This window comes from Neofelis nebulosa, chromosome 5 (assembly GCF_028018385.1).
Source record: "Neofelis nebulosa isolate mNeoNeb1 chromosome 5, mNeoNeb1.pri, whole genome shotgun sequence".
Classification (NCBI taxonomy): Eukaryota; Metazoa; Chordata; class Mammalia; order Carnivora; family Felidae; genus Neofelis; species Neofelis nebulosa.
In genome coordinates, this window is record NC_080786.1 from 141325137 (window position 1) to 141344464 (window position 19328).

The 19328-nt window shown below is 38.9% G+C and overlaps 1 protein-coding gene across 1 annotated transcript in view; it reads right to left on the reverse strand.

Moving 5' to 3' along the window:
• Positions 1–19328, reverse strand: part of CYYR1 (cysteine and tyrosine rich 1) — a 112624-nt gene that overhangs the window by 11519 nt on the left and 81777 nt on the right. The window contains exon 3 of the mRNA XM_058731807.1: positions 7951–8108. Within this exon, the coding sequence (XP_058587790.1) occupies positions 7951–8108 (158 nt within the window). The remainder of the gene's footprint in view (positions 1–7950; positions 8109–19328) is intronic.

The window sequence follows — 19328 nt, forward strand, 5'->3', positions numbered from 1 at the left end:
TAGCTCTTTATTTTACATTTCTTTGGTAGTAGCTGGATTTCACATTGTTCTACAACTTGTTTGCTGTTTGTAGTTTATATTGGGTGATTTTTAGTTTGTTTTAGGTTGGTAATTTAAAAAGTGGGATCTTAATTCGAATCAAGATATAATTAACATAATATGATATGAACAAATATACAGAAGTGTGTATCTTTTCTAGGTATTTTTCTAAAAATAACTGTCAAAATGATTAATTATATTTTTTTACCTTGACATACCACAGTTGAAAACTTGTACTTAAAATATATGCTTCATCTTTTTTTATCTCTTCTGTGTTGTCTCTAAACTTAGACATTTATCTCCTCTTTCAGATATCTGATACGTAACCAAACTATTTCTGAGGTTTTCCATTTAAATTTATGTATTATTTTATTTGGTGTATATTTGCATCAAAGTTTATTTTTTCTAAATTTAAAATTTTTGGCTAAGCCAAATTATCTATGTGCCTTCTTAATCCTCATTTTTCACATTGCTTTGTTGTCTCTCCTTTTGTTCGTGAAATTTTAATCTATTTGTTCTATTCCAATGAACAAGGCATGTATTTTTGTACTAATATCCCATTTAGTTATTATTGATTTTAAATGGTTTTAATATCTGGTAGGCCAGGTGAATCTCATGACTTTTTTTAAACATGTTTCAAAAAAATTTTTTCTTACTAGATAAATTGACATATAGCATCATGTAAGTTTGAGATGTACAAAATGTTGGTTTGACATGTTTATATATTGCAATATGATTACCACCTGTGAAATTAATTAAACAAGGAGCCCATTACACTGAGGTGACTCCACTGTCACGGTAAGCAAACCAAGATGTAAGCCTATAAATGCTTCAAAGTTACAAAAAGGCAACCAATCACAAAGAGCCAACTAGGATTTAAGCTGTAGCTGAGCATTTCTTCACTTCCACACTTTCTCTATATAAGGCAGGGTACTCCTAACAACTTCTGGTTGGTGCTGTCTGATTCAAATCAATTTTTGCTCAGATAAACTCTTAAAGTTTTAATATGCCTCAATTTATCTTTTAATATACTTTAGTGTTTGCTTACAACTTATTTTTAATTTTTTAAAAATGCTTATTTATTTTTGAGAGAGAGAGAGAGAGTGAAGGAGAGCAGAGAGAGAGAGAGAGAGACAGAATCTGAATCAGGCTCCAGGCTCTGAGCTGTTATCACAAAGGCCGATGCAGGGCTCAAACTCACGAATCACAAGACAGCGACCTGAGCTGAAGTTGGCTGCCTAACTGACTGAGCCACCCAGGGCTCCAGCTCACAACTTAATTTTAAAGATAACTCCTAATATTATTGCTAGGAGAAAATCTTCTCCTCCATCGTCTCCCAAATCCCACTACTCACAATTTGCCTGAACCGTAATCAGAGCAGAAGCCCACAGAGCTCCCAGCAGGACCTCTCCACTGCTTCCATCCCCACCACACAGACCCAGTCCTGCCCACTTTTTCTCAATAGTGGCCTAAGATGCACTTCCCAAAAAGATGATATTGTTAGAAGCTGTCATTCCCCTTCCCTTCAGATGACATCAAGACCTGGTCCAGTCATGTTTTACATCTCTCTGTTACCAGAGAAACAAGTTACTAGACAAGCTACGAGAACATCCTTCATTGTAGACCTCTAACTCCGGAAGGCTTTACGCATGAATTTAATTAATTTTCTAAACTTTCCCCACCCCCTTTCACTGTACTCAGTAGACCACAAAGTCTGTCGTCAGAAAAGCCCTTTGTATCCTCACCTTTTCATCCCTTTACACGTTACTCTAGCTCAGAATATGAGGCAGTCTTCTTCTAACTGTGCCTGTTTTCCAGAGAAATGAGATCTGCTGAGAGCGAGAAAAATAAAGGGATTTTTGAGCTTTTGAGAAGAAGGAAGAATACAGGAGATAATTATCTCAGGAAGTGAACATTCACTTTCTGTTTTCATTCAAGTCAGATTTGTCCTGAGAGGGCAGCTTCCTCTACAGCAGTATTAAATCAGAGGTCTTCTTTTTCTCCTGTATCCTACGTCCTATAGGGCCAGCAGGTGCACTGGGTGTCTTCTGGGATTCTCATAGCCATTTTTCAAACCGTGGCTTATGTTCCCTCTTTAAAAACCTGGGCTCTTTTGTAGCACACACTATGAGATTATACTACTTTCTACTCTTCCTCGTTATCAATACCTGTGGTCTGCTCTGCTCTAGACTCTCATCCATTGAAGATTTAGCATCTGGCCCATTATCTTTCTCCACATCATGACTTCTATTAGCATTGTTGATGATTTCAACATTCATGTGTTGAAGTTAATTTCTAGCCCCAAGATGAAGCTTACTTCTGCCCAGGGTGCTATGGCAGCAAACCAAAGCTTAGATAACCGTCATGTCCCTACGAAGCTCCACTTGACCTGGAACTTAGTAGATCCAGTCAGCTAATCCCCAAACCCCAAGCCAACTCTGGGCTCTATACTTACTTCCTGTTTCTTCTCACTCCAAACAAGGTTTATGCAGCAGCCAATCAGATATTTCTTATTTTTCTCTTCTTTGTTCTTTATTTTTTTATCCTCTAAAAGCTCCCTTCCTTCCACCTATTTTGCAGCTCTCTGCATGAAGACTGTCCACTTCATGAAGTGTTAAACAGTATTTTTAACACTTGAACTTTTTTGCCTGCAAAAATCTTTTTCTCACCCTTGCTGTAACCAATAACGGAATGGTATGTATGTAAATCTGACCGCGACTCTTTACCTTTCTAGAATACGCACGCCAACATATCTTGAACTTCACCTAGATTTCCAGTTTCACTGATGGCATTTAAAAAAGTTAATTTAAACTGATGTCACCTCTTTCCTGTCTTCCTATCTTTCTTTATTAAGCTTAGATTTATCATCCATCAGTAAAATTATTTCTGTGCATTTATCAACTTTCTTATCTCTTTTTCTCCCCATTGCCTGATAAATCTCCAATCTTGATTAAATTCAACATTTTGGCTCTCCCAGACCGGTACCTAGGAGCTTAAAGTGGCTAGAGAAAAATGAACAATTGAAACAACTGATTTCACTTTCAAGGAATGACTATATTCTTAAGTGTGGAAACCCTTGGCATTGCTTGGAAATTATGTATTTCTTTGGGTATTTCCCTGCCCCTCTGAGATTCCTTAACTATAAACATCTCCTCAACCCACTTTCAGAACAAGACTTGTTTCTAATTTCTGTAAGAATATAGGCACAATCAGAAGATACTATCCTCCTATCACCAAATCCTTTGATAAGTATATGAAAGTCTTTGTGTGTTCAGTGCAAATACTAATAAGGTTACCCTCATTTGTGAATTCAATGATGCAAATAGATTTTTGGTTTCTTTTTTTGAATGTTTAATTACTTTAAAAGAGAGAGACAGTGCATGGGCATGGGAGGGACAAAGGGAGAGGGGAGAGAGCAGGTTCCACTCAGCACAGGATCGGACACAAGCCTTCATCTCATGAACTGTGAGATCATGACCTGAGCTGAAATCAAGAGTTGGCCGCTTAAACAGCTAAGTCACTCAGGTGCCCCTAGAGTTTTGAGGTTTTTTTAAAATTCTTTAAAAGCTTTATTTATTTATTTTAAGAAAGAGAGAGCATGAGCAGGGGAAGGGCAGAGAGAGGGAGAGAAAGGATCCCAAGCAGGCTCCGCACTGTCAGTGCAGAGCTTGATGCGGGGCTTGAACTCACAAACCGTGAGATCATGACCTGAGCCGAAATCAAGACTCAGACGTTTAATCGACTAAACCTGCCCGGCACCCTAGAGTTTTGATTTCTTAATGAAATATTTCCAGGAGATTTTAAAGACCATAAGTCAGTTATTTTATAGAATGCTTCTCAACTTGGCTTTGTCAGATTTTTTTTTTTCATGCTTAGATTCAAGCTGTAAACTTTCAACCAGAATCCTACACATATACAATTGTGTCATCTTCAGAGTAATTAATACCCAAAGGTGCAAGATGTCCATCTGTCCTTTTTTGGTGACTTTACTGGCTGGTCAAGATGTTGTTTGATTTCTCTACTGTCTGGTTTCTATCTTTCCCCTTATAACTAGCAGCAAACCTGGGAGTAGATACTTGCAAATGTCCTGTCCCCCTGCAGCCTCTTCCCCCAGATTCAGCATCATTAATGACTCTTGTCCCAAACTTTTTTTTTTAGGTTTATTTGTTTATTTTGAGAGAGGGAGAGAGAAGCATGGAGGGGCAGAGAGAGAGGGGAAGAGAGAGAATCCCAAGCAGCTCCACACTGTCATTGCAGAACCAATGTGGGGCTCAAACCCACGAACCATGAGACCGTGACCTGAGCCGAAACCAAGAGTTGGCTGCCTAATCTACTGAGCCACACAAGCACCCCCCCAACCTTTTCTTATGATGGTTTTAAAAATGATGATTTTTTCCAATTCCACAACCCCTTTCTATATGTATCCTTTGTCATTTTTCTGTTTGCAAGAACTTCCCCCTCCTTTTCCACTGTTTACCCAAATCAGTCTGTCTATCTATCTATCTATCTCTATCTATCTATCTATCTATCTATCTATCAATCATCTATTAGGCAATCAGCAGGGGACTCAACAATGTACTTCAGATCTCAGATTTCTTGATAGCATTGAAATTCCTTGCTTTCCTTTTGTTGATTTTTATATCTTTGCAAAGCCTTCTGTTGTGGTCTTTCTGTATTCTTTTCTGTCAAGTGTGTATCATCCAAACCTATTTTTTAAAAAAGGGTTAGCACGATCACTTTCCTTTGCTCACAATGAAGTTCTGGAAAGTAGTGGAAGTTATAAGACTTGACAAATAATTGTAATTAAACTGGACACTGTTCACTCTACCCAACACGGCAGGAACAAAAACTATTTTGGAAAGTCATTGTCCAACAAAGTATTGGGGGTGGCAGACTACCTTTTCTCAGTAATCTCTCTAGTGCACAGAAATAGCGTTCACTGCAGGTGTCCTCACTGAGCCCTTTCAGCAAGGAATAAGATGGCCTTGGCCAAATTATTTTCTACTCATGCATGTGGCCCTCAGGCTGTAAGACTATACAATAAGTTGGGTGGTTGCCTCATTTATTACAAGGTTATTTCATTACTGTGAGTAAAAATATGTAATATGTCTACAGATGAAAGATTTTGAAAAGCATTCAATACTACTCTGTGTGTTTTCCTATCTCTTAAGTAAAAGCTTAATTAGTTACTTTGCGAAGGAAATGAGAAGTGATCAAGCACATTATGTTTGTGAAGACCTAGCCTTTCTGCAGTAAAAATGCTTCCACCATAAGGCTTATTATGTTTCTCACGGTATTCGGTTCCCAGAACAATGCATTTACTGAAAATGCAACATGCTGTCGTGATCTGCCAGAATATATGACGCCACTCAAAAACATGTATCCAAGCATGAAATAGAAACTTCAAACCCGAGGAAACATAAGCCCTCACATTCAAATATTTTGTATTTTACATTCTACTTTTATAAAAAATATTAAAAAAAATTTTTTTTACATTTATTTATTTTTGATAGAGAGCACAAGTGGGGAAGGGGCAGGGAGAGAAGGAGATACAGAATCCGAAGCAGGCTCCAGGCTCCGAGCTGTCAGCACGGAGCCCGACGCGGGGCTCGAACTCACAGACCGTGAGATCATGACCTGAGCCGAAGTCGGATGCTTAACCGACTGAGCCACCCAGGTGCCCCCCAAAATATTTTTCAATGTTTTAAAATGTTTAATGTTTAATTTAAGCTTTTTTTTGGTCAAGCAAAAGTGTATCTGGGGGCTCCTGCACTGCTCAGTTTGGTTGAGCGTCCAACTTTGGCTCAGGTCATGATCTCCCAGTTCGTGAGTTCGAGCCCCACGTCGGGCTCTGTGCTGAGAGCTCGGAGCCTGGAGCCTGCTTCGGATCCTATGTCTCCCTCTCTCTCTGACCCTACCCCACTTGCTTTCTCTCTCTCTCTCTCTCTCTCTCTCTCTCTCTGTCTCTCTCTCTCAAAGATAAATAAACATTAAGAATTTTTTTTTAAAGTGTATCTGGAATATTATCTACAGAGGGCTTCTCCTTGTCTTCTTTCTAGTTAATGTCTCTCTCTGACTCTCCTCTGTTCTCTTGAGTTATGGGCTGACCAGGTAAAAACAGGGAGATGTGAAGAATAAAAAACAACCCCCCCTTTTCTCCCCTTTCCTCGAGTTCTAACATCATCACACTAATCCCAACAATATTTTTACTAAGTTGGAAAGAATCCACATTGTGAATTGCTTTTGTGTGAGTAAAAGCTACATATTCCAGGGTGGAATTTAAAGTAAATTCTCTAGGTTTTTGTATATAACTACATCAGATCTTGTCATGAGTGGTGTTCCTCTCTTGTTCAACTACATCTGTTTAAATGGCCATTATGTGCCAGTCCCGGTATTATACTTGGGATTGAGTGGTGAACAAAATTGACAATGATTTCTTCTTTGTGGAGCTAATATTCTAGAAGGAGGGGATGGACAATAAACAGTAAATATAACAATGAGATAAACTATATGGTATCTTAGAAGATTAAAAGTACTCTGGGGGAAAAAAACTGGGTAGAATAAGGACACAATGGGGAAGGACACAATACACTCTTAAATAGAGTGGGCAGAGCAGCCCTCAGTCAGGAGGTGATTTTTGAGCAAAGAGTTGAATTGAGTGCAGGAGTCCGTGTTCTAGGCAAAGCCCTAAGATGGGAGTGTGCCCTGTTGTGTTCACAGAGCACACGGAGCCTGTTTCTGTGTTCAAGGAAGAGTGTGACTGGAGCCAGAGTGGCAAGAGGGAGTAGAGAACGAAATGACGTCAGACAAATAAAAAGAGGAGCCAGTTCATGCATTGCCTTCTAGCCCCCAGTCAGGAATTTGCCATTTACTTTGGCTAAAATGAGGAACCCCTGGCTTTGACTGTTCCTCTGGAGAGGGTACCCCGAGGTACCCTCTTTTCTAAAGGAGCTGAGAGGGTGCCTGGGTGGCTCAGTTGGTTAAGTGTCCGACTTCAGCTCAGGTCATGATCTCACACTCCATGGGTTCGAGCCCTGTGTCGGGCTTTGTTCTGAAAGCTCAGAGCCTGGAGCCTGCTTCAGATTCTGTGTCTCCCTCTCTCTCTGCCCCTCCCCTGCTCATGCTTTGTCTCTCTCTGTCTCAAAAATAATAAAAAAAAAAACACCATTAAAAAAATAAAAATAAAGGAGCTGAGAAAGAACATACAGTGGATGGGAAATTATCTTTTAAGAATGTATTACATTTAAAACTTGACTCCTTTTTATATGTCAAAATGTACATATACAGACTGACCTAGAAAACTCTACTGTGTAATCACCTATTGTAAAATGGAGTATTTGGTTATAGAGTCATATGTATTCAATATGTTTATATGTAGAACTTCTAGCAGATTCTCGTCAAATACCTGTCAAATTATTAATGTATTACCTTTGCTGAGAATTTTCTTTGTTGAGAAGTTTGCTATTATGTTAAGAGGGTTTTCCTTGCATAAAGAGGACACGTAAAAACTTTAGTTAATACTTTTCCTTAAGACATACATACCTACTAGGTCAGATGCCAGTTTGTTAAGACATGTCACTTACACTTTCTCTAGAATTATTTGTCAGAACTCTGGCTGGTAGACACAGTGGGCGTGAATCGTCTATTTCTCTTAACTCCGGCTGATTGGGAATTGCAGTCAATGAGACAGGCATTAAAAATACGAATACCTTCAGATGTGAGGTAGATTTTGTTACCTGGACCTAATCAATCTCCATTGAAAGTTAGAGCTTCAATCTACGTTAATTTAGAAATGCCCTACCTTCTTGGAGATGATTGTGGTGGCCTCTTCAATGTTTCCTCTCTCCAAGGCATAGAGCATAACTAACAAATCTGACTCTTCCTTCAGAAGGAGTAAGCGATTGTGCTTACCAGGATAGGAGGAGATGGCATTGATGTGGGTGGTCCTGATGACGCCCACCCGGGTCCCCCGGTTGTTTTTCATGCACATGCAGATACATATGGCAATCCCAGCAATGACCCCCATGATGAATACAATTCCAAACACGATGCCAGCAATTGCGGTGCCCCTAAGAAAGAAAAACAAAAGTACATTTGTTGAAAAGGCTCAAAAGTCTTTCAAATACAGCTCCATGACTATGTGACTAATGCTCCTTTACAAATCTTCTTAAGGATAATGTTAAAAAAAAAAAAAAGGTAATTCCCTGAATCAGTCAAGTGAGTAGTCTTGTGTATTTCAATAGATAGGAAAACGTTATAAGCCGTCAGGGAATCCTCTTTCAGTACAGTAAAACTATCATTCAGATTCTGGTTTTAGAAATCCATATATTTATACAAAACACAATTATCCAGATATGCTCTCGAAAACAATGATTAATAAAACATTCTGCTGTGTACTTAAGCAGCAAAGAATTTACTTATTGTCTGAGTACACATTTACTGACAACAATTTGATAAATACCAAAATATTAAAGAAGATTTAACGTTTATCTTTATTAAAACTCTTCACAAAGTAGAACTGGGATTTTTTTTTTTTCTTGACAAAACAGAGAAAACCAAACCAAACTTTTTTTTTTTTTTAAGTTTATTTATTTATTTTTGAGACAGAGCGAAAGAGAGCATGAGCTGGGGATGGGCGGGGAGAGAGAGGGAGACACAGAATCCAAAGCAGGCTCCAGGCTCTGAGCTGTCAGCCCAGAGCCCAATGCGGGGCTTGAACCCACAAACTGTGAGATCATGACCTGAGCTGAAGTTGGACGCTCAACTGACTGAGCCACCCAGGTGCCCCCAAACCAAACAGTTTTAAAAAATTATTCAGAAAACAGTTACGACAAACAATATTCTCATTAAATTTGGAAACAATGCAAGCAACACCTTTGTTCTTTAACGTTATGTTTTTCTCTGGAAGGCTTTTATCTCTCACAACAAAATCATAGAAGGGAAAAATACCACATGAAAGAATCGCCATTATCATTATGTGCACACGGTATGATTTGTAAGAGTCTACATTTGTCCACATTTTGGAAAGTAATGGGGGAAATCTTTGTGAAAAGGTAAATTTTCAACAGGCAGCATCATTTCTAGCAATGCTTTCTGAGGAAATACAGCACGTGTGGGCACAAATAATGTAACAAGGGTATTTCTCAATGTGTTGTTGCTAATAACAAAGTATCAGAAGCACCTTAATATCCATATCAAGAAAATTACAAAAAGAAAAAAAATGTAATGCACCAGAGAATGAATCCTATATAGTGACTTAAAAAGGTGAAGAGGTCCACATGGATTGGGGTGAAATGTTCATGGTACATGGTTAACTTAATACTATAAGTGAAAAGGCAAATATTCGCAGAATACCAGTATTGACAGATGATTGCAAGGAGAAAATTATATTTTTATATTTCAAAATTTTGAATGTATATCTAAAGATTTATTTTAAACATATGGGATTGGTGCCTGGGTGGCTCAGTCAGTTAAGTGTCTGGATTGTCATTTTGGCTCAGGTCATAATCTCACAATTTCCTGAGTTCGAGGCTTACGTAGGGCTCTGCACTGACAGCATGGAACCTAATTGGGATTCTCTCTCTCTTTCTCTCTCTCTCTGCACTGTCTCTGTCTCTCTCAAAATAAATAAATAGACTTTAAACAAAAAACAGTGTATAGACATGGGACAATAAAGAAAAATTTCACTTTCTAATTTGGGTAACTCCCCAGAAGTAACCATTTCAACTCTTTCAAACATTGTTTTAGTACGTTTCTTCTTATTTCTCATTAATACAGTTACATTCCTTTATTTTTTTTTAATGTTTATTCATTTGAGAGAAAGGAGAGAGAGAGCATGCACAAGTGGGGGAGGGGCAGAGAGAGAGGGAGAGAGACAGAGAGAGAGATTGAGAGAGAATCCCAAGCAGGCTCCAACATGTCAGTACAGAGGCAGATGAGGGGCTTGAACCCATGAACTGTGATTTCATGACCTGAGCCGAAATCAATAGTCAGATGCTCAACGGACTTGAGCCACCTAGGCGCCCTTTATTTTTATGGATTATCTATTGGCTCCTCTTAGAAGTATTTGGAAATTTCGATCCCACAGACAAACTTGATCCATGGTTAAATCAGTCATCAGTATTGACATTTACCATGACATCGCTTACTGCTGAGTCAAGCAAGGTACATTGGTAACTTTCATCTCTCTTACACTTACTTTGTTTATGGAATTTCCATGAGTTCCCATCTTTCCATATGCATGTTGCTATTAGCCCCCACCCCCAAATTCTTAAGAAAATTTTCAAACAGTTATCAGAAGTTGTTAGCATTTTCTTTTCACTAGTATTCTGAAGTTGCATAATGTGCTTGGATTTTTTTTATAAATTATTTTTCCGGTCCCTTAGGATTTTTCATGTCTGGAGACTCATTCTTCAGTTCTTTTTTTTTTATTTTTTTTATTTTTTTTAACATTTTTTATTTATTTTTGAGACACAGAGAGACAGAGCATGAACGGGGGAGGGGCAGAGAGAGAGGGAGACACAGAATCGGAAGCAGGCTCCAGGCTCTGAGCCGTCAGCCCAGAGCCCGACGCGGGGCTCGAACTCACGGACCGCGAGATCGTGACCTGAGCTGAAGTCGGACGCTTAACCGACTGAGCCACCCAGGCGCCCCTCATTCTTCAGTTCTTAAAATTGTTCCATACATGGATGATTTCCGTTCCACCATTTTATGTGTTTCTCTTTCTGGAAGCTTTTTCTGAAATAACTTCCAGGATAACTTCTCTAAGTTTTCTGATCTCTGTTTTCTTGAACTACTTTCTGGGGAACTTCATTGACTTTACCTTTCAAAGTTTTATTGAATTTTCAGTTGTCATATTTTTAATTTCTGGATGCTCTATCTTATCGTCCATTGCACCCACCCCCTTATTGTATAATGTCTTGTTTTGCTTTCATGGATATAGTTTCTTCTAATCTCTGAAGGTACAAATAGATGCTCAACCAACTTGAGCACCCAGGCGCCCCTTTATTTTCATGTATTATCTATTGGCTCCTCTTATAAGAATGGTGTACAATGACGTATAATTTTTTGAAATGTTCTCTTCTACACTTTGTATTTCTTCCGTCCTGTTTAGGTTCCTTTTTATGGATGATTTTGATCCGTTTCATGTTTGGCATTTTCCTTAAATGTTTGGTGATCCTGAATTTTCTGCTCTTTAAAAAAGAAGCACTGATTAGCTACTTGAAAGTTCAGTGTGGAAGGCTACCATTGGACAGATGAAATCCACGGTGTAAGAGCACCCATAGTTTTTTCTTTGGGGCTGTTCATGGTGCCCAATGAACAGGATCCTCCAATGTTATGTATGAGCCAGCCTGACACTTTCTTGGAGCCTAGAGTTTTGCCTATAAGGGCATGAACTTCCACAAATCCTTGTGCTTTTAACTTAGAGACTGCATCCCACTCTGTTGCGACAGCGGAACCATTCAAAATTAGTCTTCAGTAACATAATTTTTGTGGTTCAAAAGAATGATTTCTAAAGCCAGACTGCCTGGGTTCCAGCTGTAGCTGAGTAACCTTGGGCAAGTTGCTGAATGCCCCCCACCCATCTAGTTTTCTTACTAATTAAACGGAGGTCAGCCTGGTGATTATCTGACTCTTTTCTCAGATTTCATATCACAAAATATCTGTACTCCTGGACTCATTTGCCAGATATATATCTGGCATATTTTCATGCCATATAAATATCTATCCTATACTTTTATTTAGTTAGTTAGTTATTTCATTAGTTTTTGAGAGAGAGAGTGTGGGCATGATAATCAGGGGAGGGGCAGAGGAAGAGTAAGAGAGAGAATCTTAAGAAGGCTCCACACTGGGTGTGGAGGGCTCAATCGCACAACTGTGAGATCATGACCTGAGCCAAAATCAAGAGTGGGCAATGCTTAACTCCCTGAGTCACGCAGGCATCCCTCTATCCTTTTTTATCCTATACTTTGTTTCTATCCTATAATCTGTCCTAGACTTTTCTAAGACAGCTCTGTGATTCTCGTCCCAAACCCTTGAGGCCAGATATTTCTCTTAAATCAGAAATTTTAAGATTTTGTAAAGGGAATATAGTACATACACCCTATATTGTAGGATACTTCTTCCAGGGCCAGTATCCCGAGCACATACACATTTACATTTCCTTAAAAAATTTTTTTTATGTTTTTATTTTATTTATTTCAGAAGAGAGAGAGAGCACCAGCAGGGGAGGGGCAGAGAGAGAGGGAGACACAGAATCTGAAGCAGGCTCCAGGCTGTGAGCTGTCAGCACAGAACCTGATGTGGGCCTCGAACCCACAAACTGTGAGATCATGACCTGAGTGAAGTCAGATGCTTAGCTGACTGAGCCACCCAGGCACCCCCACATTTACATTTCTGCAGTAAAGGTGAGAATATTTTTTTAAGTTTATTAGTTTATTATGAGAGACACAGAGAGAGAGAGAGAGAGAGAGAGAGAGAGAGAGAGGCTGAGAGAGAGGGAAAGAGAAACCCACGCAGGCTCTGAGATGTTAGCGCAGAGCCTGACGCACCGTGAGCTCATGCTCTGAGCCGAAATCAGGAGTCGGACGCTTAACCAACTGAGTCGCCCAGGCGCCCCAGTAAAGGTGAGGAGATACATATATTTGTCATTGTTTTGTTTGGAGGATTTCAGAACTGCAGATCAGGAATTGTGAACACGTATTTGTTCTTTTCAGAAGAGATTTCCTTTTTATGACTTTTCCCGCTCTTAAAAAACAGAATGCCACTAATAATTCCAATAGACTCCAATAGACTTCTTTAAAATATTCCTACATGTTGAGGCACCTGTGTTGCTCAGTCGGTTAAGCTTCTGACACTTGATTTCAGCTCAGGTCATGATCTCGTGGTTTGTGGGATTGAGCCCCGCATGGGGCTCCACGTTCTGCTTGGGATTCTCTCTCCTCTCTCTCTGCCCCTCCCCTGCTCATGTACACACACTCTCTCCCTCTCTCAAAATAAATAAATAAGCATTAAAAAAATAAAATACTCCTACATGCATCTTAACTTTGTTAGTAAATTATGAAAGCAGAATGTGAGATGTATTTGGATGTGCCGTTATTAGTACTTAAAGAATGACCGAGTCTAACAATTTAATACATAAGTCTTTTCAAAAAAAGAAAGATTTATCAAAGGAAATAATTTGAAATAAATTAAATAAATTAAAAGTAAATCAAAAGTCATCTGGAAACCTTTTTATTGTAATTTTGAAGTCCAAATAAGATTGATTTGGTGGGCTTAATTTATGCTTCAGAAGTAATCAATGGCCCAATTATGCAGGCATAGAGTTTCCGAAATAAGTGTGATGGAAGCTGTTAAGGTATCAAGTCGGTACATATTTATATTCATTAATTCATTTTTTAAACAGAGGAAAGTAGAAAACGAGTCACATTTTGTTTTCCTGTTAGCAGCTCCAGCAAAAGTGCCTGCGAGGTCACTACTGAGGGTGCAACTAATGTGTTAAATGAGGTTTCTGATTAAATCATGATTTTGGTGTCCTTGATCTTTCGACACCCATTAGCAACTGTAAATTCGTTATTAAAGACATGGCAAGTAAAACATTTATAGCATTATTTACTCCATTATTAATTAAGAGAAACCATAAACAAGCAGTAACCTTCTGGCGCATAAATAATTTGGTTTCGTCAACTGTCGGAAAGAGAGAAGCTATTCGTGTGAGAAATTGGGCATCATAAAGATCTTGAAAAAAAGTGTAGGGAATGTACTTTTTTTTGAAAGAATGGACTGCCAGGTGTACATATTTTCCTTTTTAAGCTTTTATTTTGAAATAGTTATAGATTCCTAGAAAGTTGTAAAAATAGTACGGAGAGATCCTTGTGTCTCTTCCGCCCGGTGGCTACAGTACGACATCAAAATCAGGAAGGTGACATTAGGATGAAGTGTGTGCATAGTTCTGTGTCATTTTAACACAGGCAGAGATCATGCAGTCACTATGGCAAGCAAATATTTTGCCCACAAATATTTTCCCCGTGCTGTTTCTTTATAGTTAGACCCATCTCCCTCCTCCCCACCGTTAATAACTGCTCAAATCACTAGTCTGTTCTCCATTTATATAATTTTGTCATTTCAAGAGTGTTATGCAAATGGAGTCACGTAGTATATCACCTTTTGAGATGGACTTTTTTTACTGAGCATAATACCCTTGGAGCCCATCCTAGCTTTTGTGCATACCAATGCATTCCTTTTTATCATTAAGTAGTATTTCATGGTATGGATATAACACAGTTTGGTTATCCAGGACCTATTGTAGGGCATGTTGGTTATTTCCAGTTTTGGCTTTTGCAAATAAAACTGCCATGGACAATCATGTACAGGTCTGTGGGCAGAAATACTTTCTGTGTGGGCATAAGTATTCATGGGCATAAGTATTCATGTCTCTGGGATAAATGCCCCAAAGCGGGATTGCTGGGTTATTTGAAAAGTATACGTTCAATTTGAAAAGATACAGCCAAAGTATTTTCCTGAAGGGCTGTACTATTTTACATTCCTACCACCAGAGTATGAGACATCCAGTTTCTCTACATCCCTGCCAGCATTTGGTATTGTCATTATTTTGTATTTTAGTTTTTTTTTAATAGGCGTGTAGTGATACCTCATTGTGATCTTAACTTACATTCCCTAATGGCTGAGGGCAGGGGTATAAACATCTTTTCATGGGCTTAGTTACCATCTGTGTATTATCTTTTTTTAAAAAATATTTATTTATTTTTGGAAGAGTGCAAGCAGGGGAGGGGCAGAGAGAGGGGGACAAAGGATCTGAAGCGAGCTCTGGGCTGACAGCCTAACAGCAGCGAGCCTGATACGGGGCTTGAACTCACAAATCGTGAGATCATGACTTGAGCTGAAGTCAGACACTCAACTGAGTGAGCCCCGCAGGGGGCCCCCTATTTGTGGATTTGTTTTTCAGTGAAATATCTCTTCATGTCTTTTATTCATGTTCCAATTGGATTGTTTGTGTTTTTACTATTGAACTTTTAAGAATTCTTCATAAATTCTAGATAGAAGTCTTTTATCAGATATATACTTTGCAAATATTTTCTCAGTCTGTGTTTTGTCTTTCCATCCTCTTAACAGTCTTTTGCGGAGAAAAAAAATTACTTTTAATAAAGTCCAGTTTTTCAATTTTTTCTTTAATGGATTAAGCTTTTGGTGTCGTGCCTATCAATTCTTCACCAAGCCCAAGGTTCTGAAGACTTCTCCTATGTTTCTTTCTAAAAGATTTATTAGATTTATGGGGCGCCTGGGTGGCGCAGTCGGTTAAGCGTCCGACTTCAGCCAGGTCACGATCTCACGGTCCGTGAGTTCGAGCCCCGCGTCGGGCTCTGGGCTGACGGCTCGGAGCCTGGAGCCTGTTTCCGATTCTGTGTCTCCCTCTCTCTCTGCCCCTCCCCCGTTCATGCTCTGTCTCTCTCTGTCCCAAAAATAAATAAAAAACATTGAAAAAAAAAATTAAAAAAAAAAAAAAGATTTATGTTTGACATTTTTTTTTTTTAAACGTTTTATTTATTTTTGAGACAGAGAGAGACAGCATGAACGGGGGAGGGTCAGAGAGGGGGAGACACAGAATCTGAAGTAGGCTCCGGGCTCCGAGCTGTCAGCACAGAGTCCGACGCGGGGCTCGAACTCACGGACCGCGAGATCATGACCTGAGCCGAAGTCGGCCGCCCAACCGACTGAGCCACCCAGGCGCCCCTTATGTTTGACATTTAAACCTATAGTCCATTTTGGTTTAATTTTTGGATAAGGTGTCAGGTTGAGGTTGAGGGTAATTTTTTTGCCCATGGATATCCATCCAACTGCTCCAGTACCATTGATTGAAAACACTGTCCTTCCCCCATTGCATTGTTTTTGTACCTTTCTAAAAAATTAGTTGGCCCTGGGGCGCCTGGGTGGCTCAGCCAGTTAAGCGTCCAATTATGGCTGAGGTCGTGATCTCACAGTTTGTGGGTTCGAGCCCCGTGTCAGGCTCTGTGCTGACAGCTCAGAGCCCGGAGCCTGCTTCGGATTCTGTGTCTCCCTCTCTCTCTCTCTGCCCCTCCCCTGACTCATGCTCTGTCTCTCTCAAAAATAAATAATAAACATTAACAAAAATAGTTGGCCATGCTTATTTGGGACTGTTTCTGGGGTTTATTTTTCTGTTGTTGAATAGGGTGTTTGGTAAATGATTAGATTCAGCTGGTTGATGATGTTCAGTTCTTCTGTATCCTAGTTGATTTTCTGTCTACTTATTCTACTAATTGATGAGGGAGGATGTTGAAGGCTCCAACTACACTAAATATTTGTCAGTTTCTCCCTTCATTTTCATCAGTTTTGCTCCATGTATTTTGTAGCTCTTCTGTTGGGTTTGGGCTCCCCGTTTGACCTTTACTGGTAGATGTTAGGATGGGGCTGTATTTGTTTCCTTTGTTGTTTTGTAGTCAAATTGTTATTGTCTAAAAGATTTCTGTCTTGCGAGGCTGCCTCTTTACTGGTGCTGCGGCTGGAAAGATTAGGCTTTTGTTGGGGCTTTTGTTGCATGTGTCCACTGGTGTTTCTGGGTTGCCGGTTCCCTCCAAGTCTGGGATAAATGAGTCAAGAGAAAGCACAAGGAATTCACTCTTGTGTTCTTTGGGCATGGGAATCCTAGCTGCTCTAGCACCTTCTCTTCACCTTTCAAACTTTTCTTGTTTGTTTTATATATAACATCTAGGGTTTTCAAGTTGTACTTAGAAGGAAGAATAGGAAAAAGTAGGTCCAGTCAGGCAATGGGGCTTTGAGAAATAAAATACTGGCAGAAAAGGTAATTGTTTAAAATTATAAAGTGATTTTTTATTTTTTTATTTTATTTTTTTTTTTTTTAATTTTTTTTTCAACGTTTTTTATTTATTTTTGGGACAGAGAGAGACAGAGCATGAACGGGGAGGAGCAGAGAGAGAGGGAGACACAGAATCGGAAACAGGCTCCAGGCTCCGAGCCATCAGCCCAGAGCCTGACGCGGGGCTCGAACTCACAGACTGTGAGATCGTGACCTGGCTGAAGTCGGACGCTTAACCGACTGCGCCACCCAGGCGCCCCTAAAGTGATTTTTTAAAGCAAAATATAGAAACACCTTTTTAGAAGAGATGAAAATGTGATAAATATCTTTAAAGATATAGCTGTTAATTTAGGCTGGCAGGGCAAAAATCGTATGTCATCGACATACATATATGATTCCAAACCTTTTCCTGTGCATATTAGAGGTGCTCAAAAAATCTTTAATAAATCAATGAATGAAGCTATCTCACATTTCTTTAACTGTGATGGAAATATCACCTATAAAATTCTTTCCCTGTAATGAAAGTATTTCTTTGTTTAATTGAAACGCAATTGACCTACAATGTGCCATTAGTTTCAAGCGGTCAACGTAATGATTAGCTAACTCTATGGTTTTGCTACACTCAAGAGTAGCTACAACCTGTCGCCATACCACGTTATTGCAGGGCTACTGACTATATTCCCTATGTTGTACCTTTCATCCCCCTATCCATTCCATAACTGGAAGCCTGTGTCTCCCCTCCCCTTCGTTTACTTTGTCCACTCCTCATCCCCCTCCCCTGTGGCAACCATCAGATTGTTCTCTGTAGTTATAGGTCTGATTCTGCTTTTTTTGGTCTGAGGTTCATTTGTTTTGTTTTTTTTTTAGAGTCCACATAGGAGTAAGATCATACGGTATTTGTCTTTCCCTGTCTGACTTATTTCACTTAGAATATTCTCGAGGTCCATCCGTGTTGCTGCAAATGACAAGGTTTTACCTTTTCTTGTGGCTGAGTAATATTTCATTGTATGTATATGTATGTACATATATACATTAATATATCAAATAGGTAATATTTATTATATACGATATGTATCAATATAAAAATTATATATATTTTAAAGAATTTCATACTATTTTCATACAGTGGCCACACTAACAGTGCACAAGGGTTCCTTTGCCTCTACATTCTTGCCAACACTTCTATTTCTTCTCTTTTTGGCAATGGCAGTCCTGACAGGTGTAAGGTGGATAACTCACATGGCTGATTAGTGAATGATTAGTGACGCTGAGCATCTCTTCATGTGTCTGTTGGCCATCTGTAATGTAATGGAAGTACTTCTTACTGGCACTTCTTTATTATTAAATTAAACCTGAAAGGACAGTTTTCTTGAGAAAAGAAAATGCTGTTAATTTTTAATATTTTTAAAATTTTTGATGCTATTAATTTGTTAAATTTTAACTTCTGATTTCTGGATTATAAAGCACAATTTGAGGGACCACTGGGTGGCTCAGTTGGTTGGGCGTCCGACTTCAGCTTGGGTCATGATCTCATGTTCGTGGGTTCGAGCCCCGTATCGGGCTCTGTGCTGACAGCTCAGAGCCTGGAGCCTGCTTCAGATGCTGTGTCTCATTCTCTCTCTGCCCCTACACTGCTCATGCTCTCTCTCTCTCTTTCTCTCAAAACTAAATAAACATTAAAAAAAATTTTTTTAAAGCACAATTTGGATAAATATGTATGCAAAGACAATTTTCTGTTCTCAGGAGACTACTGCAAAACCTTTCATGAATTCTAAAAAACTTCAGAAATAATTATCTTCTCACAGTATTTAATAATTCTGTAAGCTTAGTAATAAACAAAAACATTCAGTTTTCTTGGTTATATACAACAATCAATAGGCAAAAATCCAAGTTTGCTAAAGCAAATTATTTTTTTTAATTGTTCATTTTAATCATTTATTATAGTGAATGCTGTTTTACTCAGCCTAGTCCCACAGTAGGCAAACTAAGGCCATGCCTAGTTGTTTTAGCAAATAAAAGTTTTACTGGAACAAAGCCCAACCCATCTGTTTACATGTTGTCTGACTGGTTTGGTGCTCTAATGTCAAAGTTGAATAGTTGTGAGACCACATGGTCTATAAAGTCTAAAATATTTACTCTCACCTGTTACAGAAAAAGTATACTGATGTCTGATTTAATTCACTTGCGAATAAATTAATGTCGGTTTTTCCTAGATGACTTTTTCTAAAACGTTATGCCACTAATGATATTGTAACAAAGCAAGTGGTTGCATACGCCGGGCAATTTGTACTGAAGATCTAACAGTCTATGGTATTTGGAAGATCTTTTAATTCTATTAATTAGAAACTCATGAGAGTTGCCAAGTTTGAATATACTTTTTGATTACCCCTACTGATATTGACCGTAGTTCATTTCTGTTGCTACTTCAATACAAAAA